Source organism: Melozone crissalis, unplaced genomic scaffold, assembly GCF_028551555.1.
Source record: "Melozone crissalis strain CALT ecotype California unplaced genomic scaffold, PUWL_Pcris_2 ptg000254l_1, whole genome shotgun sequence".
Taxonomy (NCBI): Eukaryota; Metazoa; Chordata; class Aves; order Passeriformes; family Passerellidae; genus Melozone; species Melozone crissalis.
In genome coordinates this window covers 398,116-424,246 of record NW_026536012.1, presented here as the reverse complement: position 1 = coordinate 424,246, position 26,131 = coordinate 398,116, and the positions used below count along the sequence as shown (strand labels likewise).

At 53.5% G+C, this 26,131-nt stretch overlaps 1 protein-coding gene across 1 annotated transcript; it reads left to right on the top strand.

The window, feature by feature from the left end:
- The first annotated feature begins 289 nt into the window (after positions 1-289).
- On the top strand, positions 290-26,131 carry WLS (Wnt ligand secretion mediator). Its single transcript, XM_054294527.1, has 12 exons — positions 290-427; positions 11,451-11,723; positions 16,654-16,778; positions 17,201-17,362; positions 18,086-18,222; positions 18,567-18,735; positions 18,894-18,991; positions 19,506-19,569; positions 19,816-19,959; positions 21,230-21,313; positions 22,799-22,952; positions 24,006-26,131. The coding sequence occupies exons 1-12, from the start codon at positions 322-324 to the stop codon at positions 24,113-24,115; spliced, it is 1,626 nt and encodes a 541-aa protein (XP_054150502.1). The 5' UTR covers positions 290-321; the 3' UTR covers positions 24,116-26,131.

The following is a 26,131-nucleotide window of genomic DNA, read 5'->3' as shown; positions in this document are numbered from 1 at the left end:
CGGGGCTGCTCCCCGGGCCGGTGCCGGGCTGCGGTAAGCGCACGGCGGTGCCGGTGCCGGTGCCGGTGCCATTCCCGGGTGCCGGTGCCGATCCCAGCGCCGCTCCCATCCCCGCTGCCGGCGCTGTGGCGGCCCGGGCGGGGCGCGGGGAGGGAGGGGCGGCGGTCACGTGTGGCCGCCCGGTTAAAGCGGCCGCGGGCGGCGGGAGCGGCACAATCACGGCTGGGGCGGCGAGCGGGGCCCGCCCGCTGCCCGCCCGCGGCCCCCGCTCCGTCCGCAGCGCCCCGGCCCGCGCGGCCCGGCCCGCGCCGCCCCGCCAGCATGGCCGGGGCCATCATCGAGAACATGAGCACCCGCAAGCTCTGCATCGTCGGGGGCATCCTGCTCGTGCTCCAAGTCATCGCCTTCCTGGTGGGAGGGCTCATCGGTGAGTGCCGGGGGCCGCTGCCTTCCTCCTCCTCCTCCTCCTCCTCCCGCCGCTGCCCGCTTGTTTAGTGCTGGTTACAGTATCGCTGACTCGCTCCCATGATCTCATTATCCGCTTTTGTAGCCGAGCGATCCCGGCTCCGGGCCCTTTGTGCCCGTCCCGCGGCTGCTGCGGGGGGAGCCGGCCAAGGAAAAGTTTTTGTGTTGGTTTCTCTCCTTTTTTTTTTTTTTTTTTTTGGCCTGGTTTCAGCCTGGACTTAAAGAAAGAGGGAAGTGGGAAAGCTTCAGTATGGCGACGGAACGCGCAGGGAGCCTCGCGTTTCAAAGTTGGCTTAGAAAATAATAATAATTTATTTTTTTAAAAGGATTTTTCCTCCCTTCTTGGCGCTGCACCTCCCCGTGCCTCGGCCTCCGAATCGGCCGCGAGACGAAACCTTTCCCCTTGCCAGAATGAGAACAAAAAAAAAAAAAAAATTAATAAAAAAATCTAGGGAGGGAAAAAAAGGAAGGAAAGAAAAAGGGGAACGAGTGGTGGGAGGGGGGGTCCCGGTCTGGGGTTTTTTGGGACTCGCGCTTTGTCCGGGCTCGTTTCTGCGGGGGATCCCCCCACTCCCTCCCCATCCCGTTCCAGGGGGGTCCCCTCCCCTCCCTCCCCTCCCTCCCATCTCCCGACCCCTGTCAGGACGGGTCCCCTCCCGTTCCACCTCCCGCTCCCGCTGCAGGAGCTTCCCCGTTCCCCATCCCCTCCCAGGAGAAGCTCCAGCCCGCGGGGGCTCGGCCTGGCTTCGTTCCTGCCCGGGATTTCCGTTCGTGGAAAACCCTCGCGGCCGCCCGGGGAGGGGTTTCACCCCCGGCTCCCCAGCTCCGCACCGGGCACTCTGAAGCCCAGATTGTGTTTGTTTATCCCGGAGCGTTCCCAAAGGCAGGGAGATGGGAACTGGGACACGGCCCTGCGGCGAGCAGAGTTTTCCCTGGGGGATGGAAGGAGGAAGATGGAGGAGAGCGAGTTTGGGGCAGTCCTGGGAGTTTTTTACCTTTTTTTTTTTTTTTTTTTTTTTTTTTTTTTACTAGAAAGCAGCTGAGTTCTGCGCCGGCTCCTTGCAGTGATGGGCGCATGGATGTGGCTCTTTGGCCATTTCCAGGCTGGGAATGTCGCCTTTGTGTCCGGGCAGGGCTGTCCGGCCCTGCGGGGCATCCCCGGGCAGGTCCCTGCGGAGCTCTGAGGGCTTCAGGGGGAATCGGGGTCAAATTCACTCCGAAACTTTGTTGCGCTTGGCTGGGAGAATGGAGTCGGGCTGTTCTCTGTTGGAGAGGGATCGAGGGAATAGCTCCGGCCGTTCCTCAGGAGCAGACTGTGCTCCTGGTGCCCATCAGTGCTTTGCCTTCCTGCCCTTGAATTGTCAGCCTCTAATAACCATGAAATTCCACTAAATATAATTTTGGAAAACTTCTGTTTCCCTCATTCTCTTTCTTCCTCACCTCCGACACAAGGGAGTCACTGGCACATATTGACTAAAACTCATTTTTCCTGCTCTTGCAGGCCTGAAACCACACGGAGTTTATCAGAATTAGCTTTTTTGCTTCCTTTTTTTTTTTTCTCTCTTTAAGGGCTGGTTCAAGAGCAGGCTACTGAACCCACTGCTGATTCCTGAGATAAAATGTCTTGGCCTGTGCTGTGCAGAGAAGCCAGACTTCATCCTAAAGGGGTTTTTCTAGCAGTTTCTCGTTGCTAAATTGAAATAGTTGGTTTTTCCAAAGGCTGGTGTGGCACAGAAAGCCTTGTTTGTGCTGGCATCTGGGGACAGATGTAACAAACAGATGTTTATGGCTGGCTTTACAGGGAAAAGACAAGTGTTTCTGCTCAGTTTTGAAGGGATTCAAAGATTAAAGAGTTTAAATTATGTTAGTTTGGTTTTCCAGCTGGTTTGTGCCCTGTTTTATTGGCTGGTGCTGCTGCTGGGCCTCCACCTTGTGCCCTCCCATCCTGGATGGGTGTCCCAGGTGGGGCTGGAAGCTCATGGACAGGTTGGACGGGCTGGGGCCAGCAGGGACAGGGACTTGGGGCTGAGTTCAGTGCCGTGCACGAGCTCGGTCGCTGCATCCTGCTGCAATTCCTGCACAGGCTCAGTCACTGCATCCTGCTGGAGGAAATGCATCTTCTCTCTGTGCTCAGGTCCTAGGGGGTGCTGCCCCCAAAGTTCTTTAATTCCTGGGTTCCCTCAGATCAAACTGCTCTGACCAATCATCCAAACTGTTCTTTCCTCTGCAGCACTTACCCCTTCTGGTGCATTTAAGGAGCTCAGAGGCCCATCCCTGAGCCAGCAGCTCCCAGCCAGCCCTCCTGGGAGCTGCAAACCCAGGGATAGATGTCTGGTGCTTGTGAAACACCAAGTTCCATGTGTAACCTAGGTGTGGTCCCCAACGTCCGGCAGGGTGACACGCGGCCTGGGAGGCTGAGCAGCTCTTCCCAGGAGCCTGCCCTGTTCTGGGCTCCCTGCGTCCCTGGAAGCTGATCCAGGGCTCGGGCCTGACCCCTTTAGCGATTCCCACCGTGTGGCGTTTCCCACAAGGAGCCTCCTCACGCTGAGCGGCGCGTCGGTGGCCGGCGTTGGGACGGGATCAGAGCCGTGCCAGCAGAGCTGCCAGTGCCACCCCACAGGGTGCCACCAGGTGGGCTGGGAGCAGAGGTGGCACTGACACGGTGGCCCCGCTCTGGTCGGATGCAGCGCACCCAACAGACACCAAAATCCGGTTATTTTGGTGTGCCCAGGTCTAGACAACCCAAAATACGTACTCGAGTGGGACAGGGCTGCTCAGCCCAGCCAGCCTTTCCCCTCACAGGCACTTAGGTCATGTTTCAAAACAATGACTAAGTGCTCTATTTTAACAGATCCCTCGTGCCAGTCCAAAATACCCAAATGCAGCACGTTGGTACTGATACAGCCACCACAAAGCTGGTTTTCCTCACATCGGGGGGCTTCTGCCACTGCTGGTTCCCAGCTCGGTTTTGGGCAGTCAGTGTGTGATGCCAGAGTTTTACTGCAGCTTCCACGTTTCCAACAGCTCTTTTATTTAGCAGCAGGAACCTTATCAGCTCTCAGGTGGGATTTGCTCAGAGCTGTCTGTTGGCAAAGCACGAGATGCACACGGAGGGAGAAATTCCTGTGGCAGGAGGAAGCTCCTGTGCCAACAACTCCCTGACAGGAGCATGCAGCCAGGTGGGGTCAGGCTCTGCTCCCAGGGAACAAGGGGCAGGATGAGGGGAAACACCCTCAGGCTGTGCCAGGGGGCTTTAGGTTGGATATTTGGGCAAATTTCTTGATGGAAAAGGTTGTCCAGCCCTGCTGCAGGCTCTCCAGGGCCGTGGTGGAGTCCCCATGTGTGGAAGGAGCTTTGCAAAGCTTGAAAGGGAGCAAACACCCCCAAAAAAGAATTGTATTGGGCTGTTTCTCTGCTGTGCTTTTAATGAACTGTTGGCTCCAGAAAGTGGGGCTGTCACTACTTGAAGCCCCACGGGATTCCTGGTGTCTGCTCCCCTCGTGGAAAACATCTTGTTTAAAGGTCACGCTTCTGGGCTCTGTGTGATGTGTTCATCAGTTGGGATGCAGCAGTGGGAGATAGAACATGATCCACAAAACGAATCCTAATGCAGCCTTGTCTCCACTATCCTGCTGTAAATGATGGCACGTGTGGATTACAGGAGACTGGGATCACCAGGAATGGTTTCTGTTGTCGTTTGTGAGCAATGGGGCTGATGATAATTTACAGACATGCCGGCGTTCCCAGGAGCCCCTGCCTGCTCTGCCTTCCCTGGACCCAGTGTGGCTGTCCTGGGATGCCACCAGGCTTGGGACAGCCCTGGGCAGGGCATGAGGACAAACCTTGCACCTCCAGTGCCGGGGCAGTGCTGGGTCCTCTGCACAAGAGAGACTCTGAGGGTCTGGAGCCCCAGGAGAGGCTGAGGGAGCTGGGCAGGGGCTGCAGAATCCCTGAGGAGCTGGGCAGGGGCTGCAGAATCCCTGAGGAGCTGGGCAGGGGCTGCAGAATCCCTGAGGAGCTGGGCAGGGGCTGCAGAATCCCTGAGGGGCTGGGCAGGGGCTGCAGAATCCCTGAGGAGCTGGGCAGGGGCTCAGCCTGGAGCAAAGGAGGCTCAGGGGCCCTTGTGGCTCTGCACAGCTCCTGACAGGAGGGGACAGGGGCAGGAGCAGAGGGAACAGCCCCAGGCTGGGCATGGGCAGCTCAGGGTGGATATTGGGAATATTCCTTCCTGGAAGGGCTGCCCAGCCCTGGCACAGCTGCTGAGTCCCCATCCCTGGAGGAGTTTAACATCCCTGTGGATGTGGCACTTGGGGACACAGGGCAGTGCTGGCCTTGGCAGTGCTGGGAACAGTTCAATTCCTGGCCTAAAAGGGCTTTTCCAACCTAAACAATTCCATGGTTCCACAGTTGGTCCAGCTGCAGGTTCCACCTGGCTGTGCTGCTGCTGGGAATTGTGGCTGGGATGTTCCCGTGGAGGTCACCACAACTGCTGCAGGCCAAAGCTGAGCTGGGACACACCAGTGTCCTCCTGGCAGCTGCCAGGGTGGAAGCTGTGTGTGCAGAATCTGACTGGATTTATCTGGGTTTGATGCCTCTTGGTTGTTTGGAAAGCAAAGCTTTTGATTACAAATTATCTTTTTCTGTGGGAAGCTGTTGGTGTCCCTTTCTAGTTGCCTTTTCATCTTGGAATTTATATATATATAAAGTTATTTTCTATATACATAAAGAAAAAAAAACAACCCAGATCTCTGTGCAGCTTTGAAAACTTTTTGAAAGGGAATTTTTAATGACTTATTTTATTTTATATGAGTTACTTTAAAGGTCCCTTCCAACTCCAACTCCCATGATTCCAAGGGTGCCGTATCCCAAATCTCAGATCCTTGGTTCAGACAAGCACAGAACAGATGCAGAACTCTCTGTGGTCCAGGCACAGCCCGAGCAGGTTCACACCCAGGGAGGTGCTGCAGGCCCAGTGCCCACCCGTACGCTGTACAAATTTAACTGATTGGAAAAGTGGAGGGATTTATTTAGCACATGAGTCCTCTGGGCTGAGGGGATGGATTAAGGAGGTGCAGGTTCACTGCTCCCTTCCCTGGCTTAGGCTGGAAAAAACAGAATTGTTGTGACTGGAGGAGCTCAAACTTCCTTGTGTGTCTGGCCCGGAGAGATAATGAGTCATGTGTGGCCATGGCTGAGCAGCTCTCCACAATCCCAGCTCATTATCTAAATGTCTGATTTGGCTCCTGAGCCCCCTGTTTCCAGGATTTCATTTTCTTTCCTGGGATTTCATTACCTTCCTCGGGCTGAGCTGATCTTTTGACAAGGAAAGCGCTCGGATTTCCAAGGTATGGATAGGAAAGAGTGTTTCAGGCCGAGGATAAAGAACATTTTTGTGTGCCTGACTTCCTTTCATGCAGGGCCTCTCCAGGAGCTGGTCGGTGCTCCGTGGCCATGAATGCCAATGGATCCCGTGTATAGACACATTCCTGCAGTGCTGCAGCCTTGGCAGAGGCGCTGGGAGCCAGGAGAAAGCAGACACGAAAGGTCACGTCTGTTTAGTCAGGTCTGCTCCATTCTTCTTTTGAGGAGCTGTAACTGTAGCTGAATGGGCAAAAGTGCCAGAAATGGAGAGTTCCCAGGCAGGAATGGCCGTGCTGGGGCCCGAGGAGCTGGGAATCCTCAGAGGTGCTGGGCTTGTCTCTTTTCACAGCTGCATCACTTGCAAACCCAAACCTGGGAGAGCTCGGGTCAGTCCTCCTGCTGCTCCCCCTCTGTTGGTTTAAACGTGACCCGAGCACTTCCCAAGCAGTGCTGCTGCTGCCTCCCTGCCCTTTGAGAGGGAAAACCTCCACACAGGAAGCCTTTTCCTTGGTAAATAACACTGGTGGCCTTTGAAGTCCCTGATAGCCTGGGAAAGCCTTTGAAGGCTCAAGGTGTCCAGCGGGGAAGGGCCTGGCCCGGCCCATTCACATGGAGATGGAATTCCTCACATATCTGAGCGCGGGCAGTTTCCAAGGTATCTTATCTGGGGGAGTGTCGGGCTCAGGAGAAAAGCTCAATAACAACAGCTCTTCCTGCTCCTTGGGGTCTGAGTGCAGGATTTCATACCTTGGCTGCGAGTTGCGGGAAATGCATCTCATCCCACTGCAAAACTGACTTGGAGGAAGATCAGGCTCTCTGTGGCAATTAGTAAATTTGTAAATTGACTGATTTAAAATCAGTCTTACCTCCTTTTTTTTTTTTTTTCTCTCTTTCTTCTTTTAAATATGTTTGAATATCCATTTCTGCATTTAGGGAGCTCCACTCATGCTCACCTCATTTGTATTCGTTGCTGCTGTTGAATATGGATGTGAATCATGCAGATCATTCATTCAGTTCTCCCTGCAAGTTGTGCCTCGTGAGATTTCCCTGCTGTGTGATTTGCCTGGGGCTGAGGGAATAATTCCTTATCTCTGTTCCCCAGGAGCCCTTTGGCTGCTTATCAGGGAGCTGGGAATCCCCTGCTCCCTCAGTTCTAAGGGCTGTGGGCACGGATGCTCCTGCAGCTCCTTGGGAACTGAATTATTGGGAAAAACCTCCCGTTTGTGCTGCTCTGAAGAGGCTTTGCTGCTAGCAAGGCTGCAAAAGTAGCACTGGAGAACAAACCTTGAGGAAAAACACAACCCCTGGGACATGAGAGTACCCAGCAATATGTGACTGGATTGTAGAGTCACAGAATCCCAGGATGGTTTGGGTTGGATGGACCTTAAATCCCATTTTTACCCCACCTCTGCCATGGCAGGGACACCTTCCACTGTCTCAGGCTGCTCCCAGCCTGTCCCTGTCCCAGAGAGCCTTTGTGGGGCAGCCGCAAAGTTTCTGTTCTGATCCAGCAAACTTGGCTTTGATGGTTTGCACAGGTTCATTTTTGTGGTCTGAAAAAAAAAAAGGACAGAGAATCCTGTAGTACTGATAAAATGCCTCTGAAACAACAGAAATATGGGTGTTCAGCTGCAACGGGATATCTGGAAACTCCCACTGTAAATCAGGATGGAATTGGTGCCCCGGGGCTTTAAAGGATTTTGGTCTGGATAAAGCCTGAACTCAAATATAAGAATGAAAAACCTTTCCCAAGGGGAGTGGGCTTCCAGTAGGCAGTGGCGTTATTTAAACATACGATTATTCTGCATATAAAAGCTGCTGCAATGTTCCAGAAAGCTGTGTGAAATAAGAGCTATCAAGGAAGTAGTAATTAAAAGTCTCTGTGTCACTCAAATTTATTAAACTGGTGCCATCGAGGTCAGGAAAGAGGGAGGCAGAAAAAAATCACGCTGCAATAAACCCATATTTATAATCCTGAGTGCATGCACGGTGTTATCCAGGTTGTGGCTGTTCCAGTTGGAAAAGCTGGGTCTGTCCATGATAAATTAGCTTGTTTATTCCTACCCTGCAGTCGCTTAGGGTAATGAAGCAGAAGCCCTTTGTGTGTGCTCGCTGGGAAGTGCTGGCTGGCTCCGGAGGGGGTAATTGAGTAGAAAAGCAGAATGCTCCCGGTGCCGGGAGAAGTTAAATCCCCCCGAGGTCAGGGGGATTCAGCCTTTAATCAGTGTGGACACAATGCAATTGAGAGTTTCCAAAGGGCTTGTTTATGGTGCTGGAGCAAGGGTCGGTGGTTAATGGCAGTGCTGGAGGTGCTGGGATGAGAAGGTGCAGGATGTGATTGCCAAGGTGAGCTGAGAGGGAGTGGGAATCCTGGAGCCTGAGGGCAGGAGGAAGGAAGTGTTCCAGGCTCCATCACAGGAGCTTTTTGAAGATCTGCTGAATTTATTGAAATTAAAATACTGAGTGATGGTGGCTCTTACCCAAACCTAGGTGTATGTAATATACCCCCAAAAAATGCTAAGAAGTTGAGCTCAGTTGTCTCAGTATTTTTTTAACCCAGATTTGAGTCTAAAACCAGAGAAGGAGTGTAGTTTTCTTTCTTTGAGGACTAGCTCCTGAGGGAAGCCCCTTGGACCTTGTTTTCTGGTGGGATCAGGCCCTGAGCACCCTGCCCTGACCTCCTGGCTGGATGGAAAGGATGAAATTCTGTGCAGGACTGTTTCAGTCAGTGAGACACAGCTGAGGTGGCCCTGGCAGTCCATGGGAAGCCCTCCCTGGGCAGTGGTGGCCACACTGGTGAAGGTGCCCAGCTTTCCAAGTGTTTGCTGGCTAAAACCATCACAGGGAGCAGCAGGATCTGCTCTGCTCCTGCAATTTGGGATTTCTGCAGTGAGCTGGGCACCTTTGCAGGCCCAGCTGGAGGAGATGCAGAGGCAGAAGTCTAGGGGAAATTTAGATAAATAGATATTGGGAAGGTGGGCAGGCCCTGGCACAGGGTGCCCAGAGCAGCTGTGGCTGCCCCTGCATCCCTGGCAGTGCCCAAGGCCAGGCTGGACACTGGGGCTGGAGCAGCCTGGGACAGTGGGAGGTGTCCCTGCCGTGGCAGGGCTTTGGAATGAGACAAACTTAAAGGTCTCTTTGTGATGCTGTGGCACAGCTGGCAGCTCCAGCACCTCCTGCCCATGGCTTCTGGCACTGCTGGTGTCCAGCCCCCTGGCACGAGGGCTCTCTGCCCCACGGCTGCTCCAGGACTCCCTGCTGGAGGCTCCTGGCTGGGCTGGCTCCCAGAGAGCTGCACTCCCCTGGCTGCTGCCCACCCTGCTCTGGGAGCTCTGCTCCCCTCGTGCTCCAAGTGGGACCTGCATTCCTGCACTCTCATGGCAGCCAGCAGCACGAGGCTGCTGCACCGCGCTGTGCACACAGAGCTGTTCAGTCACTCCATTATTTACAGGCTGACAGAGATCCTGGGATCCGTGGGGCTGCTGCACCCCCGGGCTGGGGGCAGAGGGGCTGGGGCAGCCCTTGGCACCGCAGCACAGCCCAAATCCCTGGGTGAGAGCTTTGTTTTGCATAGCGCTTTGTAATGCTCTTGGCTGAGTTGGCTGCAGCTCCACAAAGCATTTTTTTTCCACTTGGTTCAACGCTCACTTGGATTGAGTGGGCCAGGAGCCAGATCAGCAATGGAAGCCAAGTGCCGGCGTTTGTTTGGTGCGCGATTCCCGACGAGGAATATGTATAGTAATTGTCTCATGCTCCTCAAAGCTGTGACTTTGGCAGAGGGGAGGCTGCAGGGAGCGTGCCAAGTGTTTAAAATCATAATCAGGCAGTGATGAAAACATGTATTTATGGCTATAATGAGTTGCATCAAAGCAAGAAACGTTCGGCTTCTCTGTAGAGGGAACGCTGTCTCTTAATTCAGAAATGCCTTCGAAATCACCCAGAATGTGTCAGAGTTAAAGAGCTCAGAGAGCTCGGCTGAAATGCCTGGCTTACTTCACAGCAATATTCCTGATACTCCCTTCCAGCTGCAGCTCTAGCTGTGGTTACTGGGCTCTGTGTGGAGGCACGGCAGAGGAATCAGCATTTATTGCAGTGTTTTATGCACTGTGGGCACGTCATGAGAGTTCAGTAACCCTGGACTTGCAGCTTCATTTGTGTTTGTTTGTTGAGGGCTTTGTTTTATTCTACTTTGCTGTTTCTTGATGCAGTATTTAGGGTGGATATTGTGAAAAGTTCTTCCCCAGAGGGTGCTGGCATTGCCCAGATCCCCAGGGAATGGGCACGGCCCTGAGGCTGCCAGAGCAGCTCCAGGAGGGTTTGGGCAGCGCTGCCAGGGATGCTCAGTGTGGGATTTGGGGTGTCTGTGCAGGGACAGGGGCTGGATCAGTGATCCTTGTGAATCCCTTCCAGTTCAGGATATGTCCTGATTCTGATATCATTAACTTGTTCAGTTTTGGGGTTGTCCGAGTGTTGTGTGATTCCCGCATGTAGCAAGGGTTTGGAATGCAGCAGTGCAACAATGCATCCCAGGAGCTGGGATCCATCTGGGAGTTCTCCTGAATCCTTTTCAGTGGGAAAAGCCCTCTAAGGTCAGCGAGTCCAACCATTAACCCACCTGCTCACACCAGTGCCCTGGAGCCCACCCTTATCCCAGCATCCCTGTGCCTCTGGAGCTGGAAGAAACTCAGTGCTGTGAAAAAATGGAAAAAATGCAGTTGATAAACATTTGGCTTTTGAGTAACTTCCTCCTGCCTGGCGTTGAGTCACCGCTGCCTGCCCGTGGGAAGCCGTGTGGATGTCACCCTGTGCCGAGGTGGCACGCTGGCCAAGGTGCTCCACAGGGCTCCTGGCTGCCATCCCAAAGGCTCCAGAGCTGCTGGGATGATCCTGCTGTGCCCAAATTACAAGGGAGCCAGGGCTGAATCATCTGGGTGTAGCAGTGCAGGGCTGGGGGCAGCCAGGAGCCCTGGCTGGGAGGTGAAGCTCACTCTGGGGTTGTTTTCCTCCTTGGAATATTGGGAGTTTGTAGGGTGGTGTTACTGCTGCTGGAGTTTTGGGGGGGGCTGTGATCTGTAAGGGAAGTCCTGGATGATCAGAATGAGGATGGTAACAACATGAAAATCACCTTCTGCAGAGTCCCATGCCACTCACTGCCTGAGGGGAAAATCTTCCTGCCCGAGGAGATGTGTGGCGTTGCACGGTGCAAATCCCCGTGGTAAATCTTCCTGCCCTGCAGGACCACGAGGTCTGGAATTAGTTTATCCATCCAGGTTTCTCTGGGCACATGCTTTCTGTGTGGATTTGCTTGGGTGAGCACAGGGAAAGGAGAAGAGTTCAGTAAATCAGGCTGATTTTGTGTGACCGAGGTATCTGAGACTGAACCGGCAGATCCCAGCTCTTCAATTAATCCTAATTTGATCCCACTACAAAGTCAGTAATGCATCTGTGGATGTAATAAACTTAATTACTTGACTGTGAGATCAAAGGGCTGTGAAGGAGCAGCACTGGGTGCATTTGTTTTAAATTGCCTTCAAAGAGGCGAGCGGGGAGCTGCGAGTTTGGGTGGGGAAGCCGCCGTGTCAGATTGTGCAGATGCTACAAGTGTGGTTCTCTCGCATTGCCAGCCCCCAGCCCCACGACAGCTGTTCCCTACATGTCAGTGAAGTGCATTGACGTGAGGAAGAACCACCACAAAGCCAAGTGGCTGATGCCCTGGGGACCCAACCACTGCAAGAAGCTGAAGGACTTCGACGAGGCCGTGAGCCGGCAGATCGAGGCCAACGACATCGTGTTCGCCGTGCACATCCCGCTGCCCAGCAAGGAGATGAGCCCCTGGTTCCAGTTCATGCTCTTCATCATGCAGCTGGACATCGCCTTCAAGATGGACAACGACCTCAGTAAGTGCCTGGCACGGGGAGCTTGGCTCTCATTGCCCACAGGGCCTCCCCTAGAGGGGTTTTTACCTCGTGTGTGAGTTGTGGTGGTGCTGCAGCACTTCCTGAATCTGGGAATTGGTGATCCTGGAATGGTTTGGGTTGGGAGGGACCTCAAAGTCCATCCTGTGCCACCCCTGCCATGGCAGGGACACCTCCCACTGTCCCAGGCTGCTCCAACCCAGCCTTGGGCACTGCCAGGGATCCAGGGGCAGCCACAGCTGCTCTGGGCACCCTGTGCCAGGGCCTGCCCACCCTCACAGCCAGGAATTCCTTCCCAATATCTAACTTTAATTCCCCTTCTCTCTGTTTGAAGCTATTACATAAATACTAAGTAAATATATAACACCCTCCCTGACACACAAAACGCACAACTCCCCCCCAAGTCAGAAATAATCCTGCACTAAAACCTGCAAAATCATGTTGAGAGCAGCAAGGGCAGCACTGCTCTGGCCCTCCCTGGAAGGGAAGCTGTCCATGTGTTTGCATGTTTTAAAGTGTTTGGGGAAATCCCTCTCTAACTATAAGGCACAGTGAATAAACAATTTGCTTTCCAGACTGGTCGGGCTGGCTGTGTGGAGCTGCTGCCCTGGCTCCAGCCTGGCTGTGGGGCTGGCTCCATGCTCAGGGATCTGTGGGGTGGAATCAGTTCAGGGAGTTGGTTGGAGTTAAAAGCTTTTTTAGCCATCTTTGTGTCCTTGACCCCTTCCTGCTCAGCGTGGAGCTGTTCCTCCAGCTATTTATCCCAAAATCCCGGACTGGTTTGGGTTGGGAAGGACCTCAGAGCTCCAGTCCCACCCCCTGCCTTGGGCAGGGGCACCTTCCACTATCCCAGGCTTCTCCAAGCCTGTCTCACCTTCAGCACTTGCAGAGATGGAGCAGGGATGATTTAACACATTATCATTAAGATAAGTTAGAAATGAGACTGCAGAAAGCTTTCACCTGTGTTCTTATCCCTATAATTATCTCTGAAATACAGAGAGAGCAGCTCTGTGCCTTTATTAAGGCCTCACCTCCCTCCACTTGGACAGATGATTGCATTAGGGAAACAGCTCTTTATTCCAAGGATTTTCAAGCTGAACCACCGTGCTGGAGTCAGGAGCTGGCCGAGCCCTTGGAGCAGCTGCTGGAATGCTGACCCAGCCTCTGGCAGCAGCTCTGCTGCAAGAGCAGAGCCTTTGCTTGGGCTTTGAGCCCTTCAGTGACTGAGTCCTGCACTGGTGGGGGGCTTCTTTGAGATCTCAAAGCAGAACAGCTCATCTAGGGCTGCCCCCTGGGTAATAAAAAGGAGGTTTGGGGATTGTCCAACACCGTGTACCAAGCTGCAAGCAGGTGTAAATTAAGTGTAGAATCTCAGGAACAAGTAACACATTTCTTGCTTGCTAGATTGTGTTGTAGCAGCTCTTACAGAAATAAACAGCAGACTTGTTAAGTTGAATTAATTGCACCTGTGTGTCTGCCCCTGCTGTTAAATGAAAAGGCCCCATTGATCAGGTGCTTGGGCTGAGCTCCTGGAAAGGGACAGCAATAAGGATGTGAAATAACCTCAGTTCTTCCTTTAAAGCAACAATTCAATTTCTTCTCTCTGGGGCTCTGAGCCCTCCAGGCCTCCTCTTGCTGTGGCTGATGCCAGCAGGGGCTGGTGCCAAGCCAGGGCCACTCCTGGAAGGCACCACAGCTGCTGAGGCCTCTGCTCACTGTCCTGAAAACTTCTGGGAGCTGCCTCAGACCATCCAGGAAAGCAGCACTGCTGGGAGCTGCACAGGGTTTATCCTCCTGAGGAAGCCGCTGCCTGGGGCACATCTTGCTCCTCTGCAGGGTCTGAAGGTGCTGAGCACAGTCCTGGGCTCTGCCAGCTCCCCTTGGCCTTCACCAGGGAGGTTTCTGAGCCACTTCAAACTGTCTCCTGCTTTTTTCCTCCAAGGCCCTTCATTGTCCTCTTCCCCTGCAATTCCTAAGCAAGGCCAAGGCACAGAGTAAACCTGCATTTGGTTTCTTCAGGGTGCTGGGTGCCAAAACCTTCCTGGGGCAGGGGCAGCTGGGCTGTGCCTCTTGGGAAATGTTGGTGACTCATGGCTGACTCCTCATCCACAGAGAGCTGGAGTCAGACCTGTGTCAGCTCTCCCCATCCAGGACCTGTCAGCTCTCCCCATCCAGCCAGAAAGGGTTTTTCAGGGACACAGGGGAAGGGCAGCCCTGGTAAGGTGCCCTGAGAGAGCCTGGCAGGGGCTGAGCCTCCTGGAACACCCCATGGGATCTCACCTTTCTGAGGCGCAGCCAGCCCTGATCACCTCACCTTGGGAGCTCCCTCTGGACTTCCAGTGGTTTTGAAACAGATTTTTTTGGAATGCAGATGTTTAGAAGCTGAGTTTATCCTTCCCAGAAAGCTGGGAGAGAATCAGGCTGTTCCTCTGAGGAAGAGGCAATTTCTATTTCTGTGCTGTCCCTTTCCTTTCTTGATGCATTGTGCACTCAATTATTAAAACCCCTTCCCAGAACTGGGAAAGGAGGGGGCCAGAGGAAGGAGATGGAGTTTCTTTGCAGCTGGAAAGCAACTGTGTACAGCGAGAGGGCAGAGTGCTGCAGCCTCCTTTTCTAATTCACCCAGCCTTGGGCTTTTTGGTAGGTTTTGTAATTTTAGGGAGCTGCTGAAGCATGGAAGTGTAATGGAAATAATTCCAGCATTTCTGCTTGCCTGCCATAGGCTTCTCCCCAGCCAGCTGTGTTAGTGTGCAGCTGGCACAGAGCCCCCTCCTGAAACTGCTCCACTATTTTTAGGCCATTGTAATGTGAGTGAAGATATCCTGGGCAAGTATTGTCCTATAAAGTGATTCATGGAAAAGATCCTGGGCAGTGAAATGCCAGTGGGAAAAATGACACTGGTGGTGTTTGGAGCATGAGCAGGGAGTCCCTCACTGGGAGGAGCATAGATCTCAGGGCTGGGAAACCTCCAGGAGAGTGTCTTGTCCTCATTTGGGTTGGAAGGACCTCAAACACCATCCAGTGCCACCCCTGCCATGGCAGGGACACCTCCCACTGTCCCAGGCTGCTCTAGCCTGGCCTTGGGCACTGCCAGGGATCCAGGGGCAGCCACAGCCACCCTGTGCCAGGGAAGGATTTATCCCTGATAAATCTGGTCCTGCTCCCTCTCAGTTTAATGCTGTGCAGGAAAAGGACATCCTCCCCTCCCCAGAAAATTGTCTATTCACCATCTGATTAATGGGAATAAGGCACGAATCTCCTTAAGGTTTGGTTCTCTGTCACTGTCCTTGTTTGTTGCTCAGGCACAATGGGAGTTGCTGATGGAAGGCTGGCGTAGGATTCTCATGGAATCACTTAGGTTGGAAAAGACCTCTAAGATGGAATCCAACCACTAACACAGCTCTGCCATCAGTCTGCTGTGCTGAAATATATGGATATATGGATATATCTGTATTTTATGTTGACAGCCCTGAAGGGTCTTTGCACAAAACTCATTTCCAAGGGGAGGTGCCACCCCAGCAGAGAGACTGATGGAATTCCAGAGGGAGCCTCTAATCCATTGGCCTGGAAAGGCACGCAGCAGTTCATCTTCTGCCTTCTGGTTTTCATACTCCATGGCAGCAGCAACATTTGGACTGCAAAGATGAAATACTGAAAGCTGTTTTTCTTGGATTAAATCCCAAGCATTCCAGTTGGTTTTATGGCTTCTGAAATGGAGTTCATGGTTCTTTTTAGCCTGGCCAAGTTCAACCTTATGTTCCCATTTATCTGTTTTGCTGGTCTCCTAAACAGCGGATCTGAGATGGCAAATTCGTGTTTCATGGAAACCCTACTGCTGGCAGCGCTGGAAAGGGACTGCATGTGGATCTGGATGGTGCAGATCACGTGCACCAGAAAACGCTCAGAAAAATCCTGAGGTGTCCACATCAGATGCACAACCCAGCCACCTCCGAAGGGCGTAAAAATAGAACTGCCAACCACAGATCCCATCCACACCCCTTCCCATCCGGTGGGATGAGTGTGCCACCACCTATTCCCAACAAAAATATAGCTGAAAAGATGGGTTCTGGGGCCATCTCCCAGTGCTTCTCCAAGGTGGATGGTTCTGGAGCCATCTCCCAGTGCTTCTCCAAGGTGGATGGTTCTGGAGCCATCTCCCAGTGCTTCTCCAAGGTGGATGGTTCTGGAGCTTTTCCAGCAGCTGTGGTTGTTAAGGGTTTGGTGCCCTACAAAAGGAGGCTGGGCTGTAACGTGCACATGCTCATTTTGGAGCGTGTTCCTCGTTCAGAGCCTTCCCTGGGATCTGTGCCTGGTAAACAGGAGGATTTTCCAGCTGGTGGAGCTGGTACAGACTTGCCTCAAGTTTTTAAACGTGTGGATGCTCCTTGGCAGCCTCAGCTGCTGCTCCAGTGCACGAACTCACTCAGTTATGGCTCCTCAGTGAGCCTGTTCCAGCCTGAACGAGCCTGATCCAGCCTCAGTCCCGCTGGCAGTGCCCTGCCAGGAGCACCTTTCCCGCTGCTGTATCCCAGCCTGTCACTGTGCACACGTCCAGGAGGGGATGAGCTGCTGGTCCCGCAGGGGTGTGTGACCTTGCCAGGCCATGACTCCATGTGTGTCACTGGCGTGCAAGCTGGGCCATCTGCAGAGGCAGGAACAAGTCAGGGCAGGTGTGGAGGAGCAGGGGAGGGCTCTGAAATGTTCTGTAGGTGAGGAAGGGAGAGTTCCAAACCCTTCTGTAGAGCAACTGAAGCTAAACAAGGCACATAGAAAACATCAATGCTGTTGTGTGTGGCGGGTTCTGAGTTTTTCCCGGCTTCAGTTCATTAGTTATCTTCATAAAGGAACTTTGTGTCGTGTTTTTTAATTACTCTGGGAACCTTCTTAGCCTCCTGTCTCCGTGCTGTTGCAGAGGAAAACGCAGAGATCACCCTGGATGTGTCGCTGGCCTATCGTGATGACATGTTCGATGACTGGGAGGAAATAGCACATGCCATAGAGATCAGGAAGCTGAAGTGCACCTTTGGCTCTCCAAAAGTAAGGAATTTCAATGACACTGCTGGTGGGGATGGGTGAGAATTGTCCTCTTCCAATCACAGAACCATAGGATCATCCTTTCCATGAAAAAATTTTCCCCAATATCCAACCCAAACCTCCCCTGGCACGACCTGAGACCGTTTTCTCTTGTCCTGTCACTTTTTTTGGGAGACGTGGCCAATCCCCACCTGGCTCCCACCTCCTGTTAGGGAGCTGTATGGGGTTTATGTAGGAAGGCTCCCATTGAAGCCTGAAATGTGAACCTGTCTGAGGTCAAACCTTGCCTGCTCAGTGACCCACACAATCCAAAACACGAGGAGAGGTGTCCCTCACGCACAGGCTCCCAGTGCTCCCAGCTGGAGGGCTGTGTGCCGTGCTGGCCCCGGGGCTGAGGGCCGTGCTTGTGCTGCTGCCCTTTGCAGACGGTGGAGTCCGAGGGCCGTCACTACGACTGCGACTTCCTGCCCTTCATGGAGATCGGCAGTGTGGCACACAAGTACTACCTCATCAACATCCGCCTGCCCGTCAACGACAGGAAGGGCATCAACGTGGGCATCGGCGAGATCAAGGACATCCGCCTCGTGGTGAGCGTCCTGCCCTCCCCTGGCACCCAGCCGCTGTGCCCGGGCTGCCCCAGCTCCTCTGCCTCCAGGGGGACTGTCCTGCTCCCTGGGAATGCCCTGCTCCTGGCAGGAGCCCTCCCCAGGCCTCCTCCTCTTCCCAAGGCCCCGAGCTCCCTGTGTCCTCTGCTTCCCACCGCAGTCTGCCTGCGATGCAGAGTCCTTCCTACAGACAGGAGCTAAGGAGGGTTCAGAGGGGGCCTGGTCTGCCTGCAGCTGGCTGTGGCCATGTGTGGGAAGGCTGTCAGTGATCCTTGCCCTCGAGGCTGGGTGAGCAGGGATGCTTTTCCCAGCTGGAGCCCTCCCACCACGGCTGCGGTGGCTGCAGACAGCGGTGGGAGGACGCGTGGCTGGAGAAACACGTTAATGAGCCAATGCTCTTCCCACCAGGGGTGACTTGGCTCCATGAGGCTCTGGTTACTTGTCTGGGAGGGATTCTGCCAGCTTTTTCCATGCTGTGTCAGAATTCCCCCTCTCCCTCGCCATGGAAGCTGTGTCTGCTGGCATTTGTTCTCAGACCTTCTGGAACCTGCCCAGGTGGCCTGGGGGCTCAGTGGGCCCCTGTTCTCTGTCCATCATTGGCCAAACCATCATTGGGATGCACTCCCACATGTGTGCCTCTCCTGACACTCCATGAGGAGAAGCACAGGGTGATGTTGTCAAACCCTGTACCCTGCTTTTCCTCAGGGCATCCACCAAAACGGGGGCTTCACCAAGGTGTGGTTTGCCATGAAGACCTTCCTGACGCCCAGCATTCTGATCATCATGGTGTGGTACTGGAGGAGGATCACGCTGATGACACGTGCTCCTGTCCTGCTGGAGAAGTGAGTAGGAACCTGTGGTGGCCCAGGGGACCCACTGAGGTGGTCATTGCTCCCAGGCAGAGCCCATGGTTGGCAGATAGGAATTGTCTCTTCTCCATCCCATCCCTCCACCCAGGCACCTGGGGAGCTGGAGACCTCCACAGCTTCTCTTTTCTTTCCTGTTAAACCCCTGGAGAAAAAGGAGCTGCTCTGAGGAGCTCAGTCCTAAGGGGTTTGGTGGCAGGAGGTGACACTTCCCAAAAAGTGCTGGATTTCCTTCTGTTGCTCTCCACACGCAGCTTTGGCTTTTGGGGCTCTGTCCTTCCCTTGCACACTGGACAGAGATGGTGTTTGTGCCTCTCCAGGGTCATCTTTGCTCTGGGAATTTCCATGACGTTCATTAACATCCCCGTGGAGTGGTTTTCCATCGGATTTGACTGGACTTGGATGCTGCTCTTTGGGGACATTCGACAGGGCATCTTCTATGCCATGCTGCTCTCGTTTTGGATCATCTTCTGTGGGGAGCACATGATGGTGGGTACCACCCCCATGGGAACGTGGTTTCCAGCCCCACTTCCAGGAAAACCTGGCAGCTGTGGGTTGGAAATGATGCTGGGGGGACTTGCACCAGCTGAGGGGATTTGAGGCTAACTTGCTTTTCCTTTTTCTGCTCCTCCCCACCTGGTGCCCAGGACCAGAACGAGCGGAACCGGCTCTCGGGCTACTGGAAGCAGGTTGGGCCCATCGCTGTGGGCTCCTTCTGCCTCTTCATCTTTGACATGTGTGAGAGGTGGGTGCAGCTGCACTGCCCAGGCCCGGCCATCCCAGAGCAGGGAATGCTCCTGGCCCCCTCCTGCAGCAGGGACCAGCTGGGTCCCCATGGCTGGGTGCACAGCCCCATCTCCCAGAGCCAGGGGAGGCTCCTGGAGTGCTCCCAACTGTGCTGGCCATGGAAACACTTCCCACCCCACCTTCTCCTCACCCACATGGCAAAGCAGCACTGCTGGCTTTTCCTCTGCAGAGCCTTGGGAAAAGGTTCTTCCCCCAGAGGGTGCTGCCACTGCACAGATCCCCAGGGAATGGGCACGGCCCCAAGGCTGCCAGAGTTTCAGAAGCACTGGGACAATGCTCTCAGCCACAGGGTGGGATTTTTGGGGTGTCAGTGCAGGGCATGAGCTGGATCAGCGATTCCTGTGGGTCCTTCCAGCTCAGGATGTTCCCTGAGTCTGTGATTCCCAGGCTGCAGAGTGGGCAAGGGGCCCTCTGAGCCCTCTGACAGTTGGTGTTTTCTCTCCTCTCTGCAGGGGAGTGCAGCTCAAGAACCCCTTCTACAGCATCTGGACCACCGAGGTGGGCACGGAGCTGGCTGTATCCTTTCCCTGCTTGTGGGATAGGGAGGGAGGTGCTCCCTCCTGCCAGGTCCCTGGGAGCTGTGGGCAAACTCCCTGCTTTTGTGGGGCAGGGGCTGGCCAGGCACTGCAGGAGATCACTGGGGAGCTGAATATGGGTAAGGTTTTCTAGGATTTCCTGTTAGTTTGTACCATTTTCCCTGGGTAATGTTTTCTAGGATTTCCTGTTAGTTTGTACCATTTTCCCTTAACTTCCTCTGCACAGATGGCCTTTATTATAGTCGCAGGGATCTGCCTGTGCCTCTATTTTCTCTTCCTGTGTTTTATGGTCTTCCAAGTGTTCAGAAACATCAGTGGGAAGCAGTCAAGCCTCCCTGCCATGAGCAAGGCTCGCCGCCTTCACTACGAGGTAAGGGCCCTCCTTGGGGCACAGATTCCTTGTTTTTAAAAGACATTTTGGACTCACAGTCTGTTCTGAGACCCCCTTTATCCATAATATCCTCATACTTCCATTTCTCCTCCTTTAATATTAACTCTTGTGCTTAATGGGAGGTCTTGCTAAGACCATCTGGTTTTTCACTGTACAAATTTGGATTTTGGGGATTGTCATTTCCTTACGAAATTGCTGGAGGGTCAAACCACAACATGCTCCCCCCATTATCCCCATTTTTAGCCTATGAGTTTGTATGTTTTTCAGTCCTACCTGATTTGCCTGCTGCCAAACCTGAGTGCTTAACCTGCTTCTGCAGGGGTGCAAATATTTATCCCCAAAGTTGTTCTGTTTAATTATGGTCACTTCTTCTTTAAACAAGTCATTATCATCCATCAAGAATGCACATCAAAAATTCAGAAAACTGGACTTGAAAGAATTTGAAGCAGATACTCAGTGTTTTTCCCTCTAGCAGGAGGCACAGGGGTTCAGCTTGTGGTGCAGAGGTGCTGCTGCCACACTCCACATCCAAACATTTGGGGAGCAGGGATCTGGTGTGGAAGAGTTAAATTAATAGTCCTTTGTTGTCGTGGTGTGGCAGGGTAATTACGCAGACACTGACATTTCCACCTAAATTCCAGAACCAGGTTAAAAAAACCCACGCACTCACCCAAAACCAGAAGAATTTGTAAGTAAAAATGTAGAACCAGTGAAAGCAGGGGCGGTGGGCCGTGGGATTGCCAGCCAAGGAGTTTGTTTCAGAATCCCCATTCTGTGCTAGCCAGCCAGGTTTTCCAGACACTGGAATCGCTGCAGCTCCCTCCCAGCTGGGCTGGGGCGAGGATGAGTGTGGTGAGAGCCCGAGCCCACGCTGGGCACCGACCCCACCTGGTGTTTTGTTTTACAAGGGCCGTGAGCTGTCGGGCCGTGCCCCCTGCAGCCCGGAGTGCCACCTCTTCCCCTGAATTAACTGCTGCTCAATCAGTCACTGGGCAAATGTCACGGAAAGGCAGCGCTGCCAGACGCGCCCACCCCGCGCGGAGCTTCCGGCAGACGTGTGGGGAGCGGAGGATATGGGCTGTGCTGAGCACGGCACACGAGTGGGTGGAGGTTGTTTTGCTTTGGGGTTTCGTGGGTTGGACCCTTGTTTTATTTTTTATTTTTTATCCTCGTGTCTTGTCTATCCTAAAACCAAAAATGGGTTTTGTGGATTCTGTTAATGTGACCGGTGACATTTCTCTCTAAACAGGGGCTGATTTTTAGGTTCAAGTTCATGATGCTCATCACCCTGGCCTGTGCAGCCATGACCGTCATCTTCTTCATCGTGAGCCAGGTGAGGGGTGGCTCTGGGCTCCTGGCAGAGCCTCAGCGCCGCGTCCCGGCCGCTCCCGACGCCACGCGTTGCTGGTCAGACTGGCCTGGCCTGTTCTGAGCACGTTTGATAACGAGTTGCTTTGGAAGAAGTTGTGTTGGTTTATTTGAAGCTCTGCCATGCAGTTGCTGAGGCTGGAGCCGGCACAAAGGCCCTTGGCTCCCGGGGAGCGTCGGGGCCGCGCCGTGCGGAAATCGGCCAACAGGCTTTAGTCATTTCTGAGAACTCAGCGAGAGGAAAATGTTCTGTTCACACTGAAACACTGGGGTGGCTTTGTGTGCCCATGGAGATGTGACGGCATCCAACCTTCCCTGGGCTGACTGCAGCCTGCTGTGCCCAGCAGGAGCTGTACCTGTTTGTCCTGAGCTCCCATGTCACCTCTGTACGGATCTTTTACCATCTTTTACCAGAGCTTTTACCACTGCTGGAATCATGGAATCACAGACTGGCTTGAGCTGGAAGGGACCTTGAAGCCCATCTCATGGGCAGAGACACCTTCCACTGTCCCAGGCTGCTCCTCGTCCCATCCAAACTGGCCCTGGGCACTGCCAGGGATCCAGGGGCAGCCACAGCTGCTCTGGGCACCCTGTGCCAGGGCCTGCCCGCGCTCCGAAGGAACAATTCCTTTCAATCTCCCATCCATCCCTGCTCGCTGGCAGTGGAAGCCATTCCCTGTGTCCTGTCCCTCCAGTCCCTCTCCAGCTGTCCTTGAGCCCTTTTAGGCCCTGGAAGGGCTCTGAGCTCTCCCTGCATCTTTTGCTTCTCCAGGTGAGCAGCCCAGCTCTCCCAGCCTGGCTCCATGGCAGAGGGGTTCCAGCCTCAGAGCATCTCCATGGATCTCTTTTTAAGCTACTGTAGTTTTCTTCTTGGTCTTTATGCTGTTCTTTAACAGAAAGCAACACTGCAGCCTGAGCAGTCTGTGTACCTTCAAGGAATATTAATATTGATGATATTTTCATGGATGTTGACAGGCCTCAGCGTGTGGCAGGTTGGTGCTGTCAGCCTGGCCTCTCCTCAGCCAGCCGTGCTCAGCACATCAATTCCCCCATTACTCACGCTGGTTTTCCTGCTATAAAAGGTCTATTTTTAGCAGGTGGATGTTCAGGGATGTCAGTGGTGTCCCCAGGTAGTGCCCTTTGTGTGTCAGTCTGTGCTGAGCACATGCTTGCGGCAGGGGTATCGCAGAGCGCAGCGGTTCGGTCGCAGTAAATGAGACTTCAGAGCTGAAGGAGTCCTGAGGGATTCACTTTGTTAGGAGCATTTTGTCCCTGCAGACCGAGCCTGAAGAGGAGAATCCCAGCCTGACTTCTGCCTCACTGAACCTTTTACACTCCATTTCCTCTATCCTGTTGAATTGATGCTGTTCTCACTGATGTACTCCAAGGCCGTGTCTTTATGGACTTTGCTCTTCCTGATGGCCTGTCCGTGTCTGTTTTCTCTGGACAGGTGACAGAAGGCCACTGGAAGTGGGGGGACATCACAATCCAGGTGAACAGTGCCTTCTTCACCGGCATCTACGGGATGTGGAATCTCTACGTGTTCGCTCTCATGTTCCTGTACGCGCCATCCCACAAGAACTACGGCGAAGACCAGTCCAATGGTAAATGTCCCCAAATGACCTGAGGGCTCTCGAGGGGACAAAGGGGTACAAATCAGGGTGTGCCTTCTGTGCCCTTTTTTTGTTCTGTGGAAGAAGGGCTGGAGGAAAAGGGCCATGGATCCGTGGAAATGTTGTACAAGCAAAGCCCATGTTAACTCAGCATACATGTTAACTTAGCAGCTTAGCACAAGTGAGCTGTACCTAGCATAACCAGGCCACACGCCAGGATAGGAAGATGCTGCATCCTGCCTGCTGACAAGGTCGAGAGGGCAAGGACAGCGATGAGAATAGAAACCATAAAGTATGCATAACCACAAAGTAGGAGGAATATGTAAATGTAATCTCTTGCTTTAAACAAATAAACTCAGGACATGTATAAGCAATTAAACCAATAAACTAACAACAAGTATGCATAGTTACTGGAAAACAATATAAAAGTACTGGTGTACTCAAAATAAACAGAAGCTTGCTTTACCAATCATATTAATTGATTGCTTGGCTTTCCTCACTGCCCTCATTGGTCCAAGTGCACACTCGGCGCCTTGAAAAGTTTTGCAAATGATGGTTTGGGTTTCCAAGCAGGCATTTGAATGAATGGCTGGGTTATACAGGTTTGACTTTTAGCCAAGGCTGGGTGGAACCTTCAGGGTGGTTTCTGTGCCTTTTAGCATTGCCCAGATGGAACTGTGCAGCTCAGATGGAGGGATGAGGAGTGGAGAAAATAGCCCCTCCTGTCAGGGAGTTGAGGAGAGCCAGATGGTTCTGCCTGAGCCTCCTTTTCTGCAGGCCGAGCCCCCTTCCCATCTCCCTCAGCCACTCCTGGTGCTCCAGCCCCTTCCCCAGCTCCGTTCCCTTCTCTGGATGTGCTACGGCCCCTCAATGTGTTTGTTGTGCTTCCATTTAAAGAGCTGTAAATAAAACAATTTATAGGAAAGTTGCTGGTTCGTGGCTTAGGCAGCTGAGCGGCTGGAGGGAATCAAGTGGATCTTTTCCTTTGGAATAGTCCCATATTGCATTGTGAGACCGCACTGACGGAACACCTTTGTTTCTCAGGTGACCTGGGGGTGAACAGCGGGGAGGAGCTGCAGCTCACCACCACCATCACCCACGTGGACGGGCCCACGGAGGTGTACAAGCTGGCTCGGAAGGAGGCTCAGGAGTGACACGGAGGTGCCTCAGCAGGGACCGGCCTGGCGTGGGGAGCAGAGGACACGCGAGTCCCTCTGGCTGGAGACCCCTCCGGCCGCACCCGCTCCTCGAGCGCCCCGTCCCTGGTGCGTCCACAGGGCAGCGACAGCGAGCAGAACATTTGTAACTCTTTACTATGGTGTAGTTATTCCTGGGGGGAGGGCTGTGTATATTGTGTTACACTCGGGCACGTAAAACCCCGCTGGAAGGGCGCTGAGGTTGCAAAGTCGCAGGTGCGGATGTGGGGCCGGGGCAGAGCTGCCGTGGGGCTGGTTTGATTTTGCTGGGTGTGCTGGTGCACAAAGCTGCTGCAGGGAGCTCAGCCAGGAGCACGTGCTCACTACTCTGGGTTTGCTCCTGTGTGCAGCTTACACAAGGTGTTGGTTGGGGGGGGAGCCTTGCTGTAAAAGCCTTTAATTCCACCGCCGTGGCTGTACCGACCCTTGTCCGAGTCTTTGGGGCAGCCACCCTCTGTGGCTGGATGAAGCACAGCTGGGAGAGGAGTAGGCCGTTAGTAAGGCTTTAGTAGAAGCAGCGACTGCTTTCTCAGCAGGTTTTGCAGCTGTTTGCTGGATACAGCTGTTTGCCTGGATGCTGAGTTGCAGGAGAACAGAGCACTCCTGACCCAAGTTCCCAGCTGGCTGATCCCACAGCCAGCTCCTCCCTGTTCTCAGTCCCTTTGGCTTCCCCGTGCTTTTGTAGCTTCCTCCACCTTCCCTTTTGTTACAGTGCATCCCTGGGAGCTGGGCAGTCTCGCTCTGTGCGCTGGCAGGCTGGAGCAGAGCTGGATTCTTGCAGGGATTAAGGACTTGAAAGGATCCGCTGGTCACGCACTAATGTGGATCTTTGCTTTCCCAGAGCAGACACAGGCACCGGGCTCGCTCAGCCCCGTGCTGGGAGGCCTTTGGCAAAGAGAGGGGAGTGGGAACTGATCCGGGCTGGAGGCCGGAGCTGAACCCTGCTGGGCCCAGTTCAGAGAAGTGAACGGTGGGGAAGGGTCTGTGCTGCTCAGGGCACACCTTCCATGGCCGGGAGCATCCAGAGAGCAGGCAGGAGCAAACGTCTGTGCTAACTACTGGTAACATGCAACTCACCCTCCCAGTTCCGGCCCTACAAGATAACAATCTGCTGCTGCTGTGCGTTGCTGAAGCATTACGGGGGAGGCACAGAGGAGAAACTCATTCCTGTCAGCCCAGGTGCCATCACGATTCCCGGTACCATAACAATTCCCACCCCAGAATTTATCCATTTACCCTCATCCATTTATTAAAGCTCAATACTATGAAAAAAGAGAGGGTGGCACCACAAGATCACCTTGCGTGGGTTTGATTGCTGGGCACCATCACATGGGGCTCCTCCAGTCAGGAGGTGTTACACCAGGCAGAGCCCTCTGCCAAAGGCCTGCTCCCTGAGTGTTCATTGCAGCTCCTACTGGATGTTCTTACAGCAATTCTGTTTGTTGTGTTTGCCCTCCCCGGGATGCCCAGCTCCCCCTGCCCTGGAGGCCAAGCAGTGTTCCTGCTGTAGTAGCTACTCCGTTAGAAGTGAATTAAATCAACGCACATCCCTGCAACCCCGGAACGTTCCCAGCTGAACACTCGACTTTGCAACTTTGCCATCCCTTTTCCCTTGGGTTCTTACGTGATATTTATGTTGTTGCCATAGCTGTGTCCGTGGGTTCTTTTCCAGCTTAGACTATAGCATTGCGTTTTGTAAAGGCTGCCCACGAACGGGGAGCTGCAGCTTTCGAACCAAATTCTGTGTCAAACACTAACAGTTTGTTTACGGGGCGCGTGTGCGTGCGTGTGTGGGTTTTTTATTTCTTCATTCCTCAGCCCAACTCCTATGTCTTGGAAATAGTCCCTGGGTCTTATTAAAATATATCCTTTTTTTGTTGTTGTTTAGGTTGAGTTCAGTTTTTACAGAATGCTTTAAGCAACCTGGAAAACATGTAGTTTTGTTAATTTAAATAAAATATACAATATTGTGGA